Below are 14,740 nucleotides of genomic sequence, written 5' to 3' on the forward strand. Positions count from 1 at the left end.
CGATTTGCTGTATGTACTGCAAAACAAAGGAGTCACAATTTGCGGTTTAAAAGAGAAGAGGACAAAAACTACACTATATAAATATTTGGGCATTTTAAAGTAATAAGTAGCATGAAACATTTAGAAACAAAGAAATTGAAAATAATATATTATTTATATATTATTTATTTGTTTTTGTTTGGTTTTCCCATTAGAGGAAATTGTCCTTTAGAAGAAACGATAATGTTTATCCATCTTAAACGGTAATTATACAGTATTTTTAAGCACAACGGCTGTGTAGTGGTTTCCACATTTCCTTGACAAGCGAAAGGTCACTGGTTTGATTCCACTTGAAGACACAAATCACCTTTGGGGTTTTGTCAGGAAGGACATCTTGCATAAAACTGCAAAATCACGCATGTGGAGCTACCAACTGTGGTGACAACTGTTGAGTAAGGGAATGATTGGAAGTAGCTGTCAAGTGCAAGAAATGTATTACAGCTTAGATCAACCTGCTGTTATTACACTGTAACTACCTAATATTTAGGGTGAACCTGAGTTATACAGTATTGTAACCGCCCCCTGCTTACATGTTGATAAGTGGTTATTACTGATTTCCCATTTTGTTTATTTTATTCTTTAGGCTACAGGGTATGACTCCACAAAATTCCAGGTCTCAACCTTATTGTCCCTCATGTCCCTTCAGAATAAGATGGCACACTCCTACAAAGCTCCTCACTTTGGAAACTATACCTACATCTGTGGGGTTAGGGGGTTAGGGTACTTAATAATACAGACCACGTAATGATAATACGGTTAATTAAAATGTAAGAAGTCCTTTCCTCCAACGTATCTCACGGGTACTCATTACTTAAAAACACTTACAGTATAATTTGTTTCTTTTTCTTTTCTGTTGTTACTCCATTGTCTAACTACACCTACCAGTAAAAACTCACACTTAATTTAAACATTAAAAAAAACATAGTAACACTTGGGAAATTATACCATAAATCGTGGACTGTATTGTCAAAACGCAAAACGCAGAGCTTATTTTCTGTGAAATATCCGGCCATGCACTTGTGCCAGGAAACAAGTAAATTGAAATGAAAGTGAAAAGGAAATGGAAATGAGAACTAGTCTGACGGATGAGATTAGTAGAGCTTCTTGAGCTTGGACAGCTATTGCACTCTTACATCCAGACACCTGGTGATTATAAAGCGCCTTTCCCTTGCCTGAGACAAGTAGGAAGGGAGCTGTATCAGCACTGTTTCCCCTCTTTGCCTCAATAATAAATGCTTTGTGCTGTGACAAAGCTTGCTCTGTGCTAAAGTACATACCTTCACTATCATCATCAGTCTGAAATAATGGTACATTACCACAAACAGTCATCTGCATGTAACTCAACCTTACCCTGCAATTTCCCTGCAAGATTTTTAAATGACACTAAAGGTGATGTAGAGATAGGTGAGTAGAGGGTGAGTCCAAAACACAATACCTCGCTCTTTTTCAGGAACATGATATCTCAACAAAGAACACATAAAGCAGCCCTGAAGTGTATATGGCATTCCTCAGACCAGCTAAGTGACATATTTTGCCTCCTGTCAGCTGATGCTTGAGAGTCAGTGTCCAGGAATGCACGGTGCAGGACAGTGAAACTGTCGCTAAACCTCAGGTATGAAACCTCACCTGAAGAGCATTATCTGTTACTAATCTCCAAAGATCTCTCATGACACATGATGAGAAATTGTGGGGGAGTAAAGTTGTTTTTAGAGATATCTTGAACATCCAGCCCTTTTTCACACTTGGCATCATAAGCTTTGACAACAGATTAGTCAGGACTGAAATGTTGCCTATGAACGCCTGCTGTGAAGAAGGTTATGTTGACATGTTTCTTTGCGTTTGTGTAAAAACTTCCTTAAATTTCTAGGAAAGGTAATAAAGGTAAAGGTAAGGAAAGGTAATACTTATGTGATAAAAAGGAGGAACTGCTTATGAATACTCATCTTAATATCTTTCTTTATAATTTTTAATGGAACGGCAAGAGGAAGTCAGGAGTGGCAGTGAAGAATGTGAAGATTGTGCAAGACATGTGTGAGGACCGAGACAGTGGTGAGGTGTGTGGTAGGAGTGACAGATATGTTCAAGGTGGGACTAGGATTACCTCAGGTATCAGCTCTGAGCTCTTTGTTTTCAGTGGTGATTGACAGGTTGACAGATGAGGTCACGCAGGAGTCTCTGTGGTCTATAATGTTTGCAGACAGCATTGTGATCTGTGGTGAGAGTAGGGAGCAAGTGAAAGAGAGCCTGGAGAGGTGGAGGCATGCCCTGGAGAGTAGAGGAATGAAGGGCAATAGAAGCTAAATAGATTACGATTGAGTGAATGAAAGGAGGCAGGTTGAAATGTGAACATGCAAGGAGAATATGTAGAAAAGGTAGATGAGGTAAATACCTGGGGTCAACCATCCAAAGCAATGGACATTGCAGAAGAGAGGTAAAGAAGAGAGTACATGCAGGGTGGAGTGGGTGGAGGAGAGAGTTAGAGGTGATTTCAACAAAAGGATAGCAATAAAAGTGAAAGAGATGGTAGTGAGTCATGCTATGATGTCTGGTGGCAGGCTGAGCTGGAGGTGGCAAAGTTGAAGATGTGAGATTTTCATTGGATGTGACCAGAATGGACAAAATTTGAAACGACAAGACAAGTCTGGGAGAGCCAAGGAGGGATAGTGGATACACTGGACAGAGGATGTTGAATATGGAGCTCCCAGCGGAAGAGCACAGAAAAGATAAATGGATGCAGCAGGAATAAGGTGGGATGAAGGCAGATGACTCACTTTGGTGACCCCCCTAAAAATGGCAGCGAAATAAGGAAAATTATTTTTAATGAACATTGGTACACATAACATATATAATTGCAATAAAAGACACAAAAAAAGAAGCTCTCGCATAGAGTTGTGTTTGTGTTGGCACATGCTGAATGAAAATGGTTTAAAAAAACAAAAAACAAAAAACAAAAAAACCCACACAGGACATTTTCCCTATTTTGTATTGTATATATATTGTAGGCAGCTTTTAAAGTCAGAAAATAAGTCAAAGCAAGATAGTTGTATTGCCAATGTTGATTCGATCTACTCAACAGAGACTTTTATAAAGTAAATCACCTTGCAGCTGTTTATACAGTATAAATATGGCCTCAAGTTTCCAGTAGTACTCTGCTAAGTAGCGTTATGATAGTGGGGTACATGGCATCAGAACTCAGCAGAATGTTAGACTCTGAGCAAAGAGGCCCTTTCACAGTGTCTAATCTCGTGTATGGCACTCTAAAACACTTTGAAATTGCATCAGTTTTCTCACAGTCAGGCAGAAGAAAAAGTAGGCACACCACCAGAAGACAAGCTTTGCTCACTGAGAGGAAGAAAAACATTTTCCTCACACAGGCAGATTTTTCAAACACAAGAACAAAAAGACTCCAATCAGCAAAAGCACAGTCAAAAAGAAGGCTGTGTGGACTCAGAGGACAAGCAGCATTTAGAACAAAACCAAATGCTGTGGGTGATGGAAGATACTGAGTGATGATGAGATCTGTGGCAGTAACAAAAGGGTCTGCGTGAGGAAACAAATGGGAGAGAGAATGATACCACAGTGAGTTAAGCACATAGTAAAACATTGCTGCAGCTGGACACAGAATGGACTCCACCCTGAGCAAGAAGAAGCAGTACTCCATTCTTTAGAGACATGCTCCACCCTCTGGTTTGCATCTTTGTGTAGAAGAATTACTACTACAGCTGAACACTGACCCCAAACACACATCAAAACACTGAAAGAACTAACTGAAAACCAAAGAAGACCAAACACTACTGAAGCTGTGGCTTTCCCTCCACAGTCGTGTGACTTGACCCCAACTGAAAATTTACTGGGACTGAAAAAAAGCACTCCTGACATAACAAAAAGCTTTGTTGGATCATGCTAAGGTGTGGATTACCCGCTTCTGCTCAAAATTTTATAATAATAATAATAATGGATTGGATTTATATAGCGCTTTTCAAGGCACCCAAAGCGCTTTACAATGCCACTATTCATTCACTCTCACATTCACACACTGGTGGAGACAAGCTACGGTTGTAGCCACAGCTGCCCTGGGGCAGACTGACAGAGGCGAGGCTGCCATATCGCGCCATCGGCCCCTCTGGCCATCACCAGTAGGCAGTAGGGTAAAGTGTCTTAATTTTGTAATGTAACAAATGTAAACTAGTGTCTCAGATTTCCCCCAAACTACGTGAGAAAGTCAGTACAACTATTAGAAATGTAACGAAACATTAAAAACACTTACATTACCAAAAACATTCTATTTACTAGACCCTTCAGTGCCACATTCAGGCCCAACAGTGAAATTAAATCTCTTTCTGATTAAGATAGACCTGCTTTTGTTTGCTATTCACGATGCAATCGCTGAATTCAGCTGACCTCTAGATTTTCTTTCTTCTGGCTGCTCACAGTCTCCACTGTAGCTGTTTCTCAACAGCCGTCAGGAGAAAGAAAATCAAGATCAATATGGTTCACTCTGAGCCAGACAGAAAGATTCTCATCTAAAACAGATCACATGATATTGGGAGACCTTCTCAAGACCTAAATAGCAAAAGAGCAGCAGCAGCTTCTCTTGTATGAAACCAGGGGCTTCTGCATCTGCAGGCTGAAGTATTTTTTCTGGAAACCTGAAGCTGTGAGGAATTACAGGTTCCTGTGCCTAAAAAAACTATGAGAGCAAAAAGGATTCCAGCATCTCACACTGCAAAAGAACAAAAAAAAAAAAAAAAAAAGAAAACTACAGGGAGGGGACCAGGAAACACAAACAGTGGTGTTAAATTACATTTCTCTCTCTCTTTAACTCCAGGGTGTCTGGTTACAGGGAGCTTTGTCCTCTGGGTATAAGCAGATTAATTGTATTGTTCATCTTTCACATTTGAAGTTTGCTTTCAAAAGGTAAAAAAAGAATTTCGTGGATTCAGATGCATCCAGACATGGCTTTTATTTACCAGAAAGACATGTGCCGTTTTGGAATAATTTTATTAATGCAGATTATTAAAGACGAATTTTTCAGGATGTCTCAACGGCCCTTCTCCAGGGTAGAGTTTAGAGAGTAAGGTACCCCCTGGTGGTCTTATAAAAAACTGAGTGACACATAATTGTTGGTTGCGATGTGAGGTCATCGTGTAAGGTTTTGTCTCCATCTCCTGGTGTGTTTTCATGCTAGCGCCTGGCTGTATTTTTTTTTCTAAAGATGGAGCTACACACTCTGAAAACGCTAAAGCTTATTTTTAAGTCGTTGTTTGGACATATTTACGTTAATTTGACAGCTGCGGCTGAACACAGCCGGTAATAATATTACTAACAACTGTTCATGGTGTTATCAGTAAAGAGAAATGCGCACTCTTCAATGAAACCACTGTGAATATAAAAACGACAATGATGTAATAAGCTCTCATATAAGGGACTATTTTAATATTGTGCTTGGATTTTGCTAGAATTGCGATTAGATAATTATTGGTAATATTGATATGTAGCCAACAGATTGGGTTTTTCAGCTTTATTTGCAGCTTTGTACCCAACACACTCATTCACAAATTAAACGCTTTTACGCGCAGCGCGTTATTTACGCACGAAGGAGCGGCGCCTCCTGCGTGTCTATGTGCCAAACATTCCTATGCTTATTTTTGTTTTCGACAGCACGAGCACAAATCCACATTTTAGCAGGATCTGTGACCGCGGTGGATCAGTGCTACCGTTCTTCTTGTGAAATCTAATCGCAGCCTCTGGTCTTTCGTTTCTCTGGTTTTAAGGGCGCAGCAGCGACGGCACCACCCACCCCGCTCTCCCTCTCCACCACTCCCCCTTCGTGATCCACAGACAGGCGGGGTGAGAGCGGCGGGACATAACGTTACGAGGCGCAGCGTGAAGACAAACACCGTCGCATTGGAATGAGCTGTAACCGGAATCCCCTCCAAGCCCACCTCTTCAGGCTCGACACGCTGAAAACGTGAAACGAAAAAAAAAAGGCTGCAGCATCAGTTGGAAATCAGCTCTGCAGAGATTTGGGGGGAAAAAAGAAAAAGAAGCTTAGGATCATCTCCTGCAGCAGCAGCTGCGTCTCTTTTCCCTGGCCTGGACAACGCTCCCATCTCTTAACGCATATATTCGCTCATCACTGGGGCCGAGGAGACGCTGACAGGGGCGTAAAAAAACAAAACAAAAAACGTCAGGGGGACGAAGGGAGGGAGCTCATTAAGAGCAGGCGCCAAGAGACAGCGGGGTGGGAAGGAGAGTATGGAGGCCCTGCTTCCTGTGCTCAAGAGTCACCCAGGCCCGTCAGTACTGGTGTGCTCTTTGATTTTCAGGTTGGCCCACCAGCTGCTCCAAAGGCTGCCCGTGCCCAAGGTGGTAAAGCAGGATGCCTTCCGCTCCTGGAAGTGGAAGAACCTCTCCGTCTCTATGGTGCACTCAGTGCTGACTGGGATTTGGGCCCTGACCTGGTAAGTGTCCTTCCAACGCACACATCTGCCTGTCCATCCACACTGGGACACCATTGTCTATTGACAATGCACATGATGTGTCATGTGTAGGGGTGTGTGCGCAACAGTGACAGCCTGTGGCAGCCAGGATGAGAAGGGCATATTCACACAGGGTGAGGGATGGGGGAGAGAATGGCATTTTCAAGTGGGGAGGGAATTGCCACTGTACAGTATGAAACAGACACATACAGCTCTTATTGCTGTTTGTATCATTCATGCACAACTCAGAGGTTTGTAAGGAAAGGAATCGTTTCAGCCTCAACCGGCAGGCAGACCCAATGAAGCAACAGACTGCTGATATATCAACTGGAAAAACCTGCTGGCTTAACCGTTCTTGTGAAAGCATTTTGAAAAAGAGTTATGTTGGGCGGGTCTGAGCTCATGACTCATCTTTTAACATTAAGAAATGGGATCAAGGTCAAACTTTGAAGCTGTCAGCTCCATTCAGTTTGCTAAACATGTGACCATTTGAATTTGCAGTCACTTGACTGCTTAAGTGGGTGAAAAAACACATTTTCCAATTCAAAGTAAGGGGTTTAGCAAACTGCTTTACATATCAGATAAGGTCTACCAGCCATTTATTAACAGTTATTCTTTCGTGGCTTGTTTATTCAAGGAGGGGGAACAGAGGAACCTTTGCTTTTAAAGGTGTTCCCCTTATGGCAAACTTCAAAGAATGGTAAAGAATAACAGAGAGGAGCTAGAGATTAAAATGGTAGAACATGAAATAAAAAACCCTCAATAACAGCTGATGTTAATGTCTCTGCTTAGTCAGGCTTTTCTCTCCAGGAGTGAGCCCATGTATGTCTGAGTGAGGCAAATTCAGAACCATCTATCCATAACATGTATCCTTCTCCAGTGTGGTGGTTTGGCCAGAGACGCTGAGCGACATCCACTCGTACCACACCCCTCTATCCTACCTGCTTGTCTGCGTCTCCACAGGTCAGTAAACACATAATGGATTAAAAAAAAGCTAAGGGTACTGCAAAATTGACATATATTTCTTCATAGTTATGCATCCCAGTAGTTGTATACTGGGAAAGTATAGTTATATAGGGCTACTTTTGTCATGGAATCTGATGATGAATCATTTTTCCTGTTAAAAGTTATAAAAATCGTCATATTATATATGTTATTATATCTAACTGTCTAAAGGTCCAAAAGAAAAAAAACCCTCATGTCTGAGAAACTGAAACCAGTAAAATACATTTTTAGTAGTACATTAGTTTTATGTCGATTGCAGCTCCAGTTTAATGTTTGAGAGAAATGTGGGAGAGATGTTGACTGATGAAAAATTCTTCTTCCATTACTTGATCAAACTGCAATTATTTTGGGCACGTAAAATTCCGCTTTGCCTGTCATTAGAGAAGCAGCCAACAGATACTTCTCACCTTTTTCCCAGAAGGGAATCTTTCCAGTTAAATGGGCGGCTCCCCTCAATCACCATGGACACCAAAGATAGTCCCCCCAAGAACTCGTCGATCAGGTCGAGCTCTGCTGTGTGTAGTTTAAACAATGTGTCTCTGCATTACTACGAAGACACAAATCTGTAAAGATTTACCGTAACTACTGCAAACAGCTATAAGTGCCCCTGAGGCCAGTCACACCAGATACTGGAGGTCATTTTCTTTAACAGAGGGACTTGTTGTGCGTCTCCGTAGCTGCAGAGTGCCAGTCATACTATAGTACAAAGGGACCCTTAGTCACTAGAAAACCTCCAGCTGAATGAGGTCGACACAGTTTAATAACTGAACTGTTTAGCTGGCAACTTCTAAAAATGATGATGGCGAGAAACGTTTAACTCTGCTGTCAGATTAGCTCAACACTAATTCAGCACTTAGTGTTGCTGTGTCTGGATGACCGTAAATGGATGGAAGGGAAACCCGGCTTTGTGGCCTCAAATATTCTTAAAACTAGCATCTGAGAAATTTATCTTTTAGTGCATGATGTAAGAATTAAATGGGAGCTTTATCTAACAGATTAAGCGATTACTGACGTATTCTTTCAATATTTATGTGCTAAAAGAAGACTGATGCAATTGTCAAGTAACTAAAATATTAGTTTGCTAAACTGTTGTTTACTTCATGTTGTAAAAGATCTTCATAGCAGGAATAATGATTATGCTCATTCTTGTGTTATCTTTTTATGATTGGATACATGGTTTCATAATCACTTGTGTGTCAGTTATGGTTAATGGAGAACTGAGTCACTTTGTGGATTTTCAATTATTTCTCATCCAAATATGGTAGGTATCTCTATGCCTCAGAAATAAGGGGCTGGAATTATGATGATGATGATGCGGCTTTGCTTCTTGGGAAGATAGCGTGCCCTCTGCTTTACAGTCTAAATGCATTTAAAAGCTAAGACATAAAAAGGTGAAAAACCTGCACAGGACTGTGTGAGAGAGGTCACAACACACATTGATCTGCCATCTCCTGCATAGCAGGGAAAATACTTAATCAACTAGTCTGCTGTGTAGACGTGTATGCTGCTGCTCTGTAGCAGACTGCTGTGATCAGCACATAATTTAATGAAGGCAACCACAGCAGACAGTCGTGCATAATGTGTCCCGCTGCCTTCGGACGGCTGCAGAGATTTATTGAAGTGAAGGAGAATGTGACTCTCACACTTTATGCGGTTGGTCAGCGACAGTTTCACTACAGTGAGGGCTGTAACTAACTATTATTATTACTGAGTGTTCTGCGGCTTATTTTCTCGATGCAGTGAAAAGCCTGCCAGATAGAAGGGAGTGTTTTACAGGGAACAGGCTGAGGCAGATGATCCTTACTTACTTACTTATCTTTACACATGAAAGCCTGACATCTTTACTTTCTTTTTCAGTCGGCAGTTTTAACCTACTGGTTTGCATTCTTTGACATGATAGAAGTCTTTGTATATGAAACATGTTGGTGGAAACTGTATTGAATTGCAGTAAACTGATAAGCTTCGCATGTAATGACAGCTACCATTGAAAATATACTATCATATACCCAAAGGTGTCTAGTGACCATGAGATCAGTATAAGAAACAACTGCTGTGACCTCACATGTAAACACCTTTAAGTGCTCTTCTTCTAACTATGGAACTGGTACAAAATCATTTCAATACAGGGGTCAGTCATGTTTTTCTCATTTTTGGTTGGTGCTAGACTTTAACAAAATTACCCTATTGCAAATTAAACACCCCATATGCAAAATACACCAGGGAAACATTTTCAGGAAAGCTTTTGTTACAGTGAGCAGTAAAACACAGACAAAATCTTAGAATTTTTCTTTTTCCTTACAGGCTACTTTGTGCATGATGCAACTGATATCATCCTCTCGGGACATGCAAAAGGATCGTGGGAATTTTTACTCCATCATGCACTGGTAAGACAATATGCCTGTGACTGTTATGAGTTCTTAACTTGATCGAGGTTTTGTTCTCTGGTTTAGTCAAAAATTTAAGTCATAATGTTAAATCCAGCCAGCCATTAAAAAGAAGGTAGTGTCAGGGTAACCTGCATACTCTTGAACTACTGGGTTTTCCCAGATATTCTAAGGTTTTATAGAGAATGACCCAAAAAAGAGAGAATATCCAATGAGTGGCAGTTCTCTGGGAGAAAATGTCATGTTGATGTTAGAGATTAAGAGCATGGCCAGACTGCTTTGATATGATAGGAAGGCAATAGTTGCTCAAAGAAACACTTGGTACAACCAAGGTATGCAGAAGAGCATATCCGAGATCACAACACATTGAACCTTGAAGCAGATGGGCTACATCAGCAGAAGACCACACCGGATGAAGCTAAGAACAAGAAAATAAGACTATAATTTGCACAGGTTCACCGAAAGTAGACAACAGAAGATTTGAAAAATGTTGCCTGGATTTCTGCTGCAACATTTGGATGATAGGGTCAAAATGAGGTTATGAAAAAATAGCAACAGCTCAGCCAGCTGGTGGTGTAATGGCATGAGAGATAGTTTCTTGGCACAGTTTGGGCCCCTTGGTACCAGCTAAGCTTAATTTTAACACAACAGCTTAGCAGAATTTTGCTACTGACCATATCAGTCCTTTTATGACCACACTGTTCCTGTGCTCTGATGGCTGCTTCCAGTGGGATAACAAGACATATCACAAAGCTCAAATAATCTCAAATTTGTTTATTGAAGACAATAATGAGTTCACTTTACTCAAGCGACCTCCATAGTCACCAAATCTCAATCCAATTGAGCAGCTTTGGAATGTGGTGCAATGGGAGATTCTCATCATGTATATGCAGCGGACAAATCTGCAACTGTGTGACGCTGTCAGGTCAATATCAACCAAAACCTCTAAGGAATGTTTCCAGCACTTTGTTGAATCTATGCCATCAAGAATTAAGGCAGTTCTGTAGGCAAAAGTGGTCTAACTCAGTTTTACCTACCAAAGTGTAAGGTTTGTTTATAATGTACTCTGAACAAAGGATTATTATAGCTGTTAAATTATCTACTGCTTTAAATCCTTTAATATTACCCGGTGATTACTTTTAATGTTGGAAAAATCATGGTTTTCCACTGAGTATAGTACATATTCTTAGATTGAATCTGGACATGCACTGACAAAGTCCCAAAGCAAACAATAAAAGCAATTGAGCTGCAAAGAAAAGCAAACAATGAGATCACAATCCACAAGAGATTAGCTGTTAGTACAAACACCTGCACCACCCTCTATGTCTGTCTCGTCCTCAGGTGATTTGGTGTTTCCTGTATGCCCTGTACACTCAGCTCTATGTAGCCGGCGCTGTAATCGCCCTCTTTGTGGAGGTCAACAGCGTCACCCTGCATCTGAGGCTGATGCTGAAGCTGGCGAGTGCTCAGTCTTCCACCTTGTACTACGTCAACAAGCTCACCAACCTGTTCACCTACGTTATGTTTCGCCTCACCACCCAGTTCTACCTCACTTGGTTTATTATCCACAACTACTCCTGGCTGGACCACGGTGGATACTTTCTTGTTTCTATGATGGTGATGAATATTATGATCCTAATTTATTTCTACCGCTTGCTCCGTGCAGACTTCTTCCCACGGAGCTGTGCAGGACAGAATGGGATGCATAACAACAACACCAAAAAGTTTATTAGTGATTGACAGGGGAAAGGTTTACGGGTCTTTTATAGTTTTGTCATTTTGTTACTGACAGCGTTTCTCATGACGGCAGGTTTCCTTATCGTGTCTCTCTGCCAAAGAACATACTGCCACAAAAAGTCCAAACCCTAGGGATGTTACCACTATTAGCGTATTTAAAATGTCTTTTTGTATCATAACTTTTACAGAATAAATTGAGGTTTTGTAAAAGACCCTTAGTGGTTTACCTACCAAGAGTCTGGTTAGAATAAACCATAAAACCAGCGTTTTCATACCAGTACAATAAATATGAAGCTACGGCAAGCAGCTGGTTAGCTTAGCCTAGCGTGGAACCAGGAGGGAAACGGTTAGCCTGGCTCTGTCCAACAAACAAACAAAAAAGTACTCATGTAAATTAACAAATAGTTGCTTTTTTGTTCTTGTTTTTTAACAGTTGTTGAATTTGAGCAAAAATATTTAATTTGCCAGTATTTTCTCCTCTTTATGTATGCTACGTATGGTAGCCCAGATAGTTTCCAGATGTTAGTGGGGGTTAAATTAATTTTTCAAAAAGTGTTAAACCATTGCTTAAATGTTAAAGTTAAGCATCATGTCAGGTCTAAGATTTTGAGTACTATATTTTTAATCAAAAACTTTGATAAAAGCTGTCAAGCAGATATGAAACTTCATCTAACAGCAGTTAGCTTTGATTTGCATTAAGATTAGAAATAATGTTTTCACACTTGGAATTTCATACAGGTTAAACCAGGGGTCTCAAACTTAAATGAGGTGTGGGCCCCTGCTGGCACTGTCATCTCATCGGAGGGCCACTTTAGTGTTCAAGTTGTACAAAAAAAACAAACAAACCAAACTTCAAGGGCCAAGTTGCATTGTATTTCTTCATGTCAATACACGGGCCGCAAGTAGGGGTGACGTGGGCCGCAAGTGGTCCCCTGGGCCGCAAGTTTGAGACCCCTGGGTTAAACAAACAAATCTACTTGTCAGTAGGTTATAGTTAGTTTAGCCAGTCAGTATTAACTAGATTTATAATTATTAGCTTACAGATATAAGAGTAATTGCAACCTTTTCATGAAACTCAGAGCAATCACTTGCATGATGCAGATCTTTAATATTTCAAGCAAAAGTTTGACTTTTAGGTCATTACAATGTCCTTCTTGTTATCTCACAGCTTTGCAGCCTTGAAATGTTTCCAGGGACTTATTTAAGGACATATTTTTTATGCATTATTTAAATTAACTTTAATTTCAAACATTATGTATGAATTCAACAGTCAAACTGGGTAAAAATATTTAAAAGGTTTACAGACTGCTCCAAAATGAGGTTTTTAAAAATATTATTTATTCCTGTTAGATATACTTAAATCACTGTCTTTGCTGTTATAGAATTCATACATTAATTCATATTTTAACAAACATTTGCTGTCTTAGTAAGACGTGATATTACTAAGACAGTAAATGATGGTATTTGTTTTGGACATGCACAGCTGTAGGGACCATGGACGAGCAGTTTTATCACACCTGCTTGGGGGATGCATAGCAAGGAGATGCCCTTGCCTTTGCAGTGAAGTCCATGTGGTCATAGCCACTTGGAGGGCAGATGGATGTCTATGCCACATCATGTAAACCCTCTGATGACTAAATACACTAAATGTCACTAAATTAAAAACAGATTCTTGTGTGCCCACCCTTGCAGAAAGTAAAACACCAGAAGAGTGTTGTTGAGTTTTTTCATAAGAATGTCCATTGACAAATGCGTAGTTTATCAGAAAAATAAAAAAACTGGAAATTGTATTTTACAGTTGCTAACAACCTTGCTCTGTGTTGCTACATGTTTAACATTTGCATGGGTAGCAGGTTTTTTTTACGTCGGGAAAATCATGATCAGCTTTCCTCTTGCTATTAGGAAATTTCTGATCTTGGACTTTGAATTTTAGCATTCATTTTAATTATATGTGTAAATAGAGTGGACCTCTCCCTTTGTCTTTATGAAGCCATTTGTGGCTGAAGAGATGCTGGACTGTCAAAAGACGGGTGCATAATACACAGTGTTGTCAAACTGAAGTGTAATACACAATAATGTGGGATAATTTATGGTACTCTTGTGGTTGTCATATTAAATCTGTTTGTATTTGACTCAAGTGGAGCTGGATCTTCCTGCCATCTAACAGTAGCTCTTTGGAAACTGGGAAAGCCTCCATGGAGAGCAGGCAGCAGCACAATCCCAGTCAGATGTATCTTGTTGCTTGTTTTCAAAATAATACTTTTACAGAAAAGATCTTCTTTTAAAGACCTTGAAACAGAAGATGTGTTCTCTCTTCCTCTTTGTTCCTAAACTGTATATATATATGTATAGCACTTTGTACATAATGTCCTTCGGTGTGCATTCCCTTTTGATATATTATAAAAGAAGTGTCCATAGTTGTTGACCATTAGTGGACTAAAACCATGCCATGAATCATAAGTGCAGTGACATTTGAAAACCTAACAATAAGTACATTTCATTTTCTATTTCAACTGATGCCAAGAAAGTCCAAACAGACCTGGACAGAGTGTCTAAGCTGTGCTACAGTGCCTTTGCCTCCGTGCCTTTGTGAATAAGGAAGTATAGATATGCCGCAGAGTGGTGCGTAATATAGAGACAAGCATACAGAAAATCCATGCGACCCTGAACACAATAATGTAAAATATATCTTGTATTTAAGCAACAACTGTCTTTTTTTTAGGAACTGTGTATTTTGGATTGTTGAGTGATACCATGAAAATAAAGATTGTATTTAAAATCACAGAGGTGATGACGTGTCATTTTGTCTTTTATTGATGAACAGTCAGTGTGAGTTTAAAGGCTTTCTCTGATTTGTGCCTCCTCGTCTCCTCCGTCCCGGCTGTGACCTGGAAAATAATCTTTGTTGACGGATGTCTCACTTCCTAAATCATGTCTGGGTGAGACGCTTGCCAGACGACCTATAAATAACAAAGGATGCACAGGTATATTCTTTGCAGAAGTGTTTTTACCTTCATCAAAAGGGATTTTTGTGAGAAAACTAGATTCTGTTTTTATGCCCTTATTGAGGCTTTGCACACAGCTTTGATACAC

General features: G+C 40.2%; 1 protein-coding gene across 1 annotated transcript; it reads left to right on the top strand.

Annotated features, from left to right (window-relative positions):
- Positions 1-5,634: 5,634 nt before the first annotated feature.
- tlcd1 (TLC domain containing 1) lies at positions 5,635-14,429 on the top strand. Its single transcript, XM_085243831.1, has 4 exons — positions 5,635-6,503; positions 7,402-7,484; positions 9,828-9,910; positions 11,252-14,429. The coding sequence occupies exons 1-4, from the start codon at positions 6,298-6,300 to the stop codon at positions 11,648-11,650; spliced, it is 771 nt and encodes a 256-aa protein (XP_085099957.1). The 5' UTR covers positions 5,635-6,297; the 3' UTR covers positions 11,651-14,429.
- The last annotated feature ends 311 nt before the right edge of the window (positions 14,430-14,740 follow it).

This window comes from Mchenga conophoros, linkage group LG14 (assembly GCF_057382185.1).
Source record: "Mchenga conophoros isolate Kocher_MC1m ecotype Shallow Benthic linkage group LG14, M_conophoros_male_GT1.1, whole genome shotgun sequence".
Classification (NCBI taxonomy): domain Eukaryota; kingdom Metazoa; phylum Chordata; class Actinopteri; order Cichliformes; family Cichlidae; genus Mchenga; species Mchenga conophoros.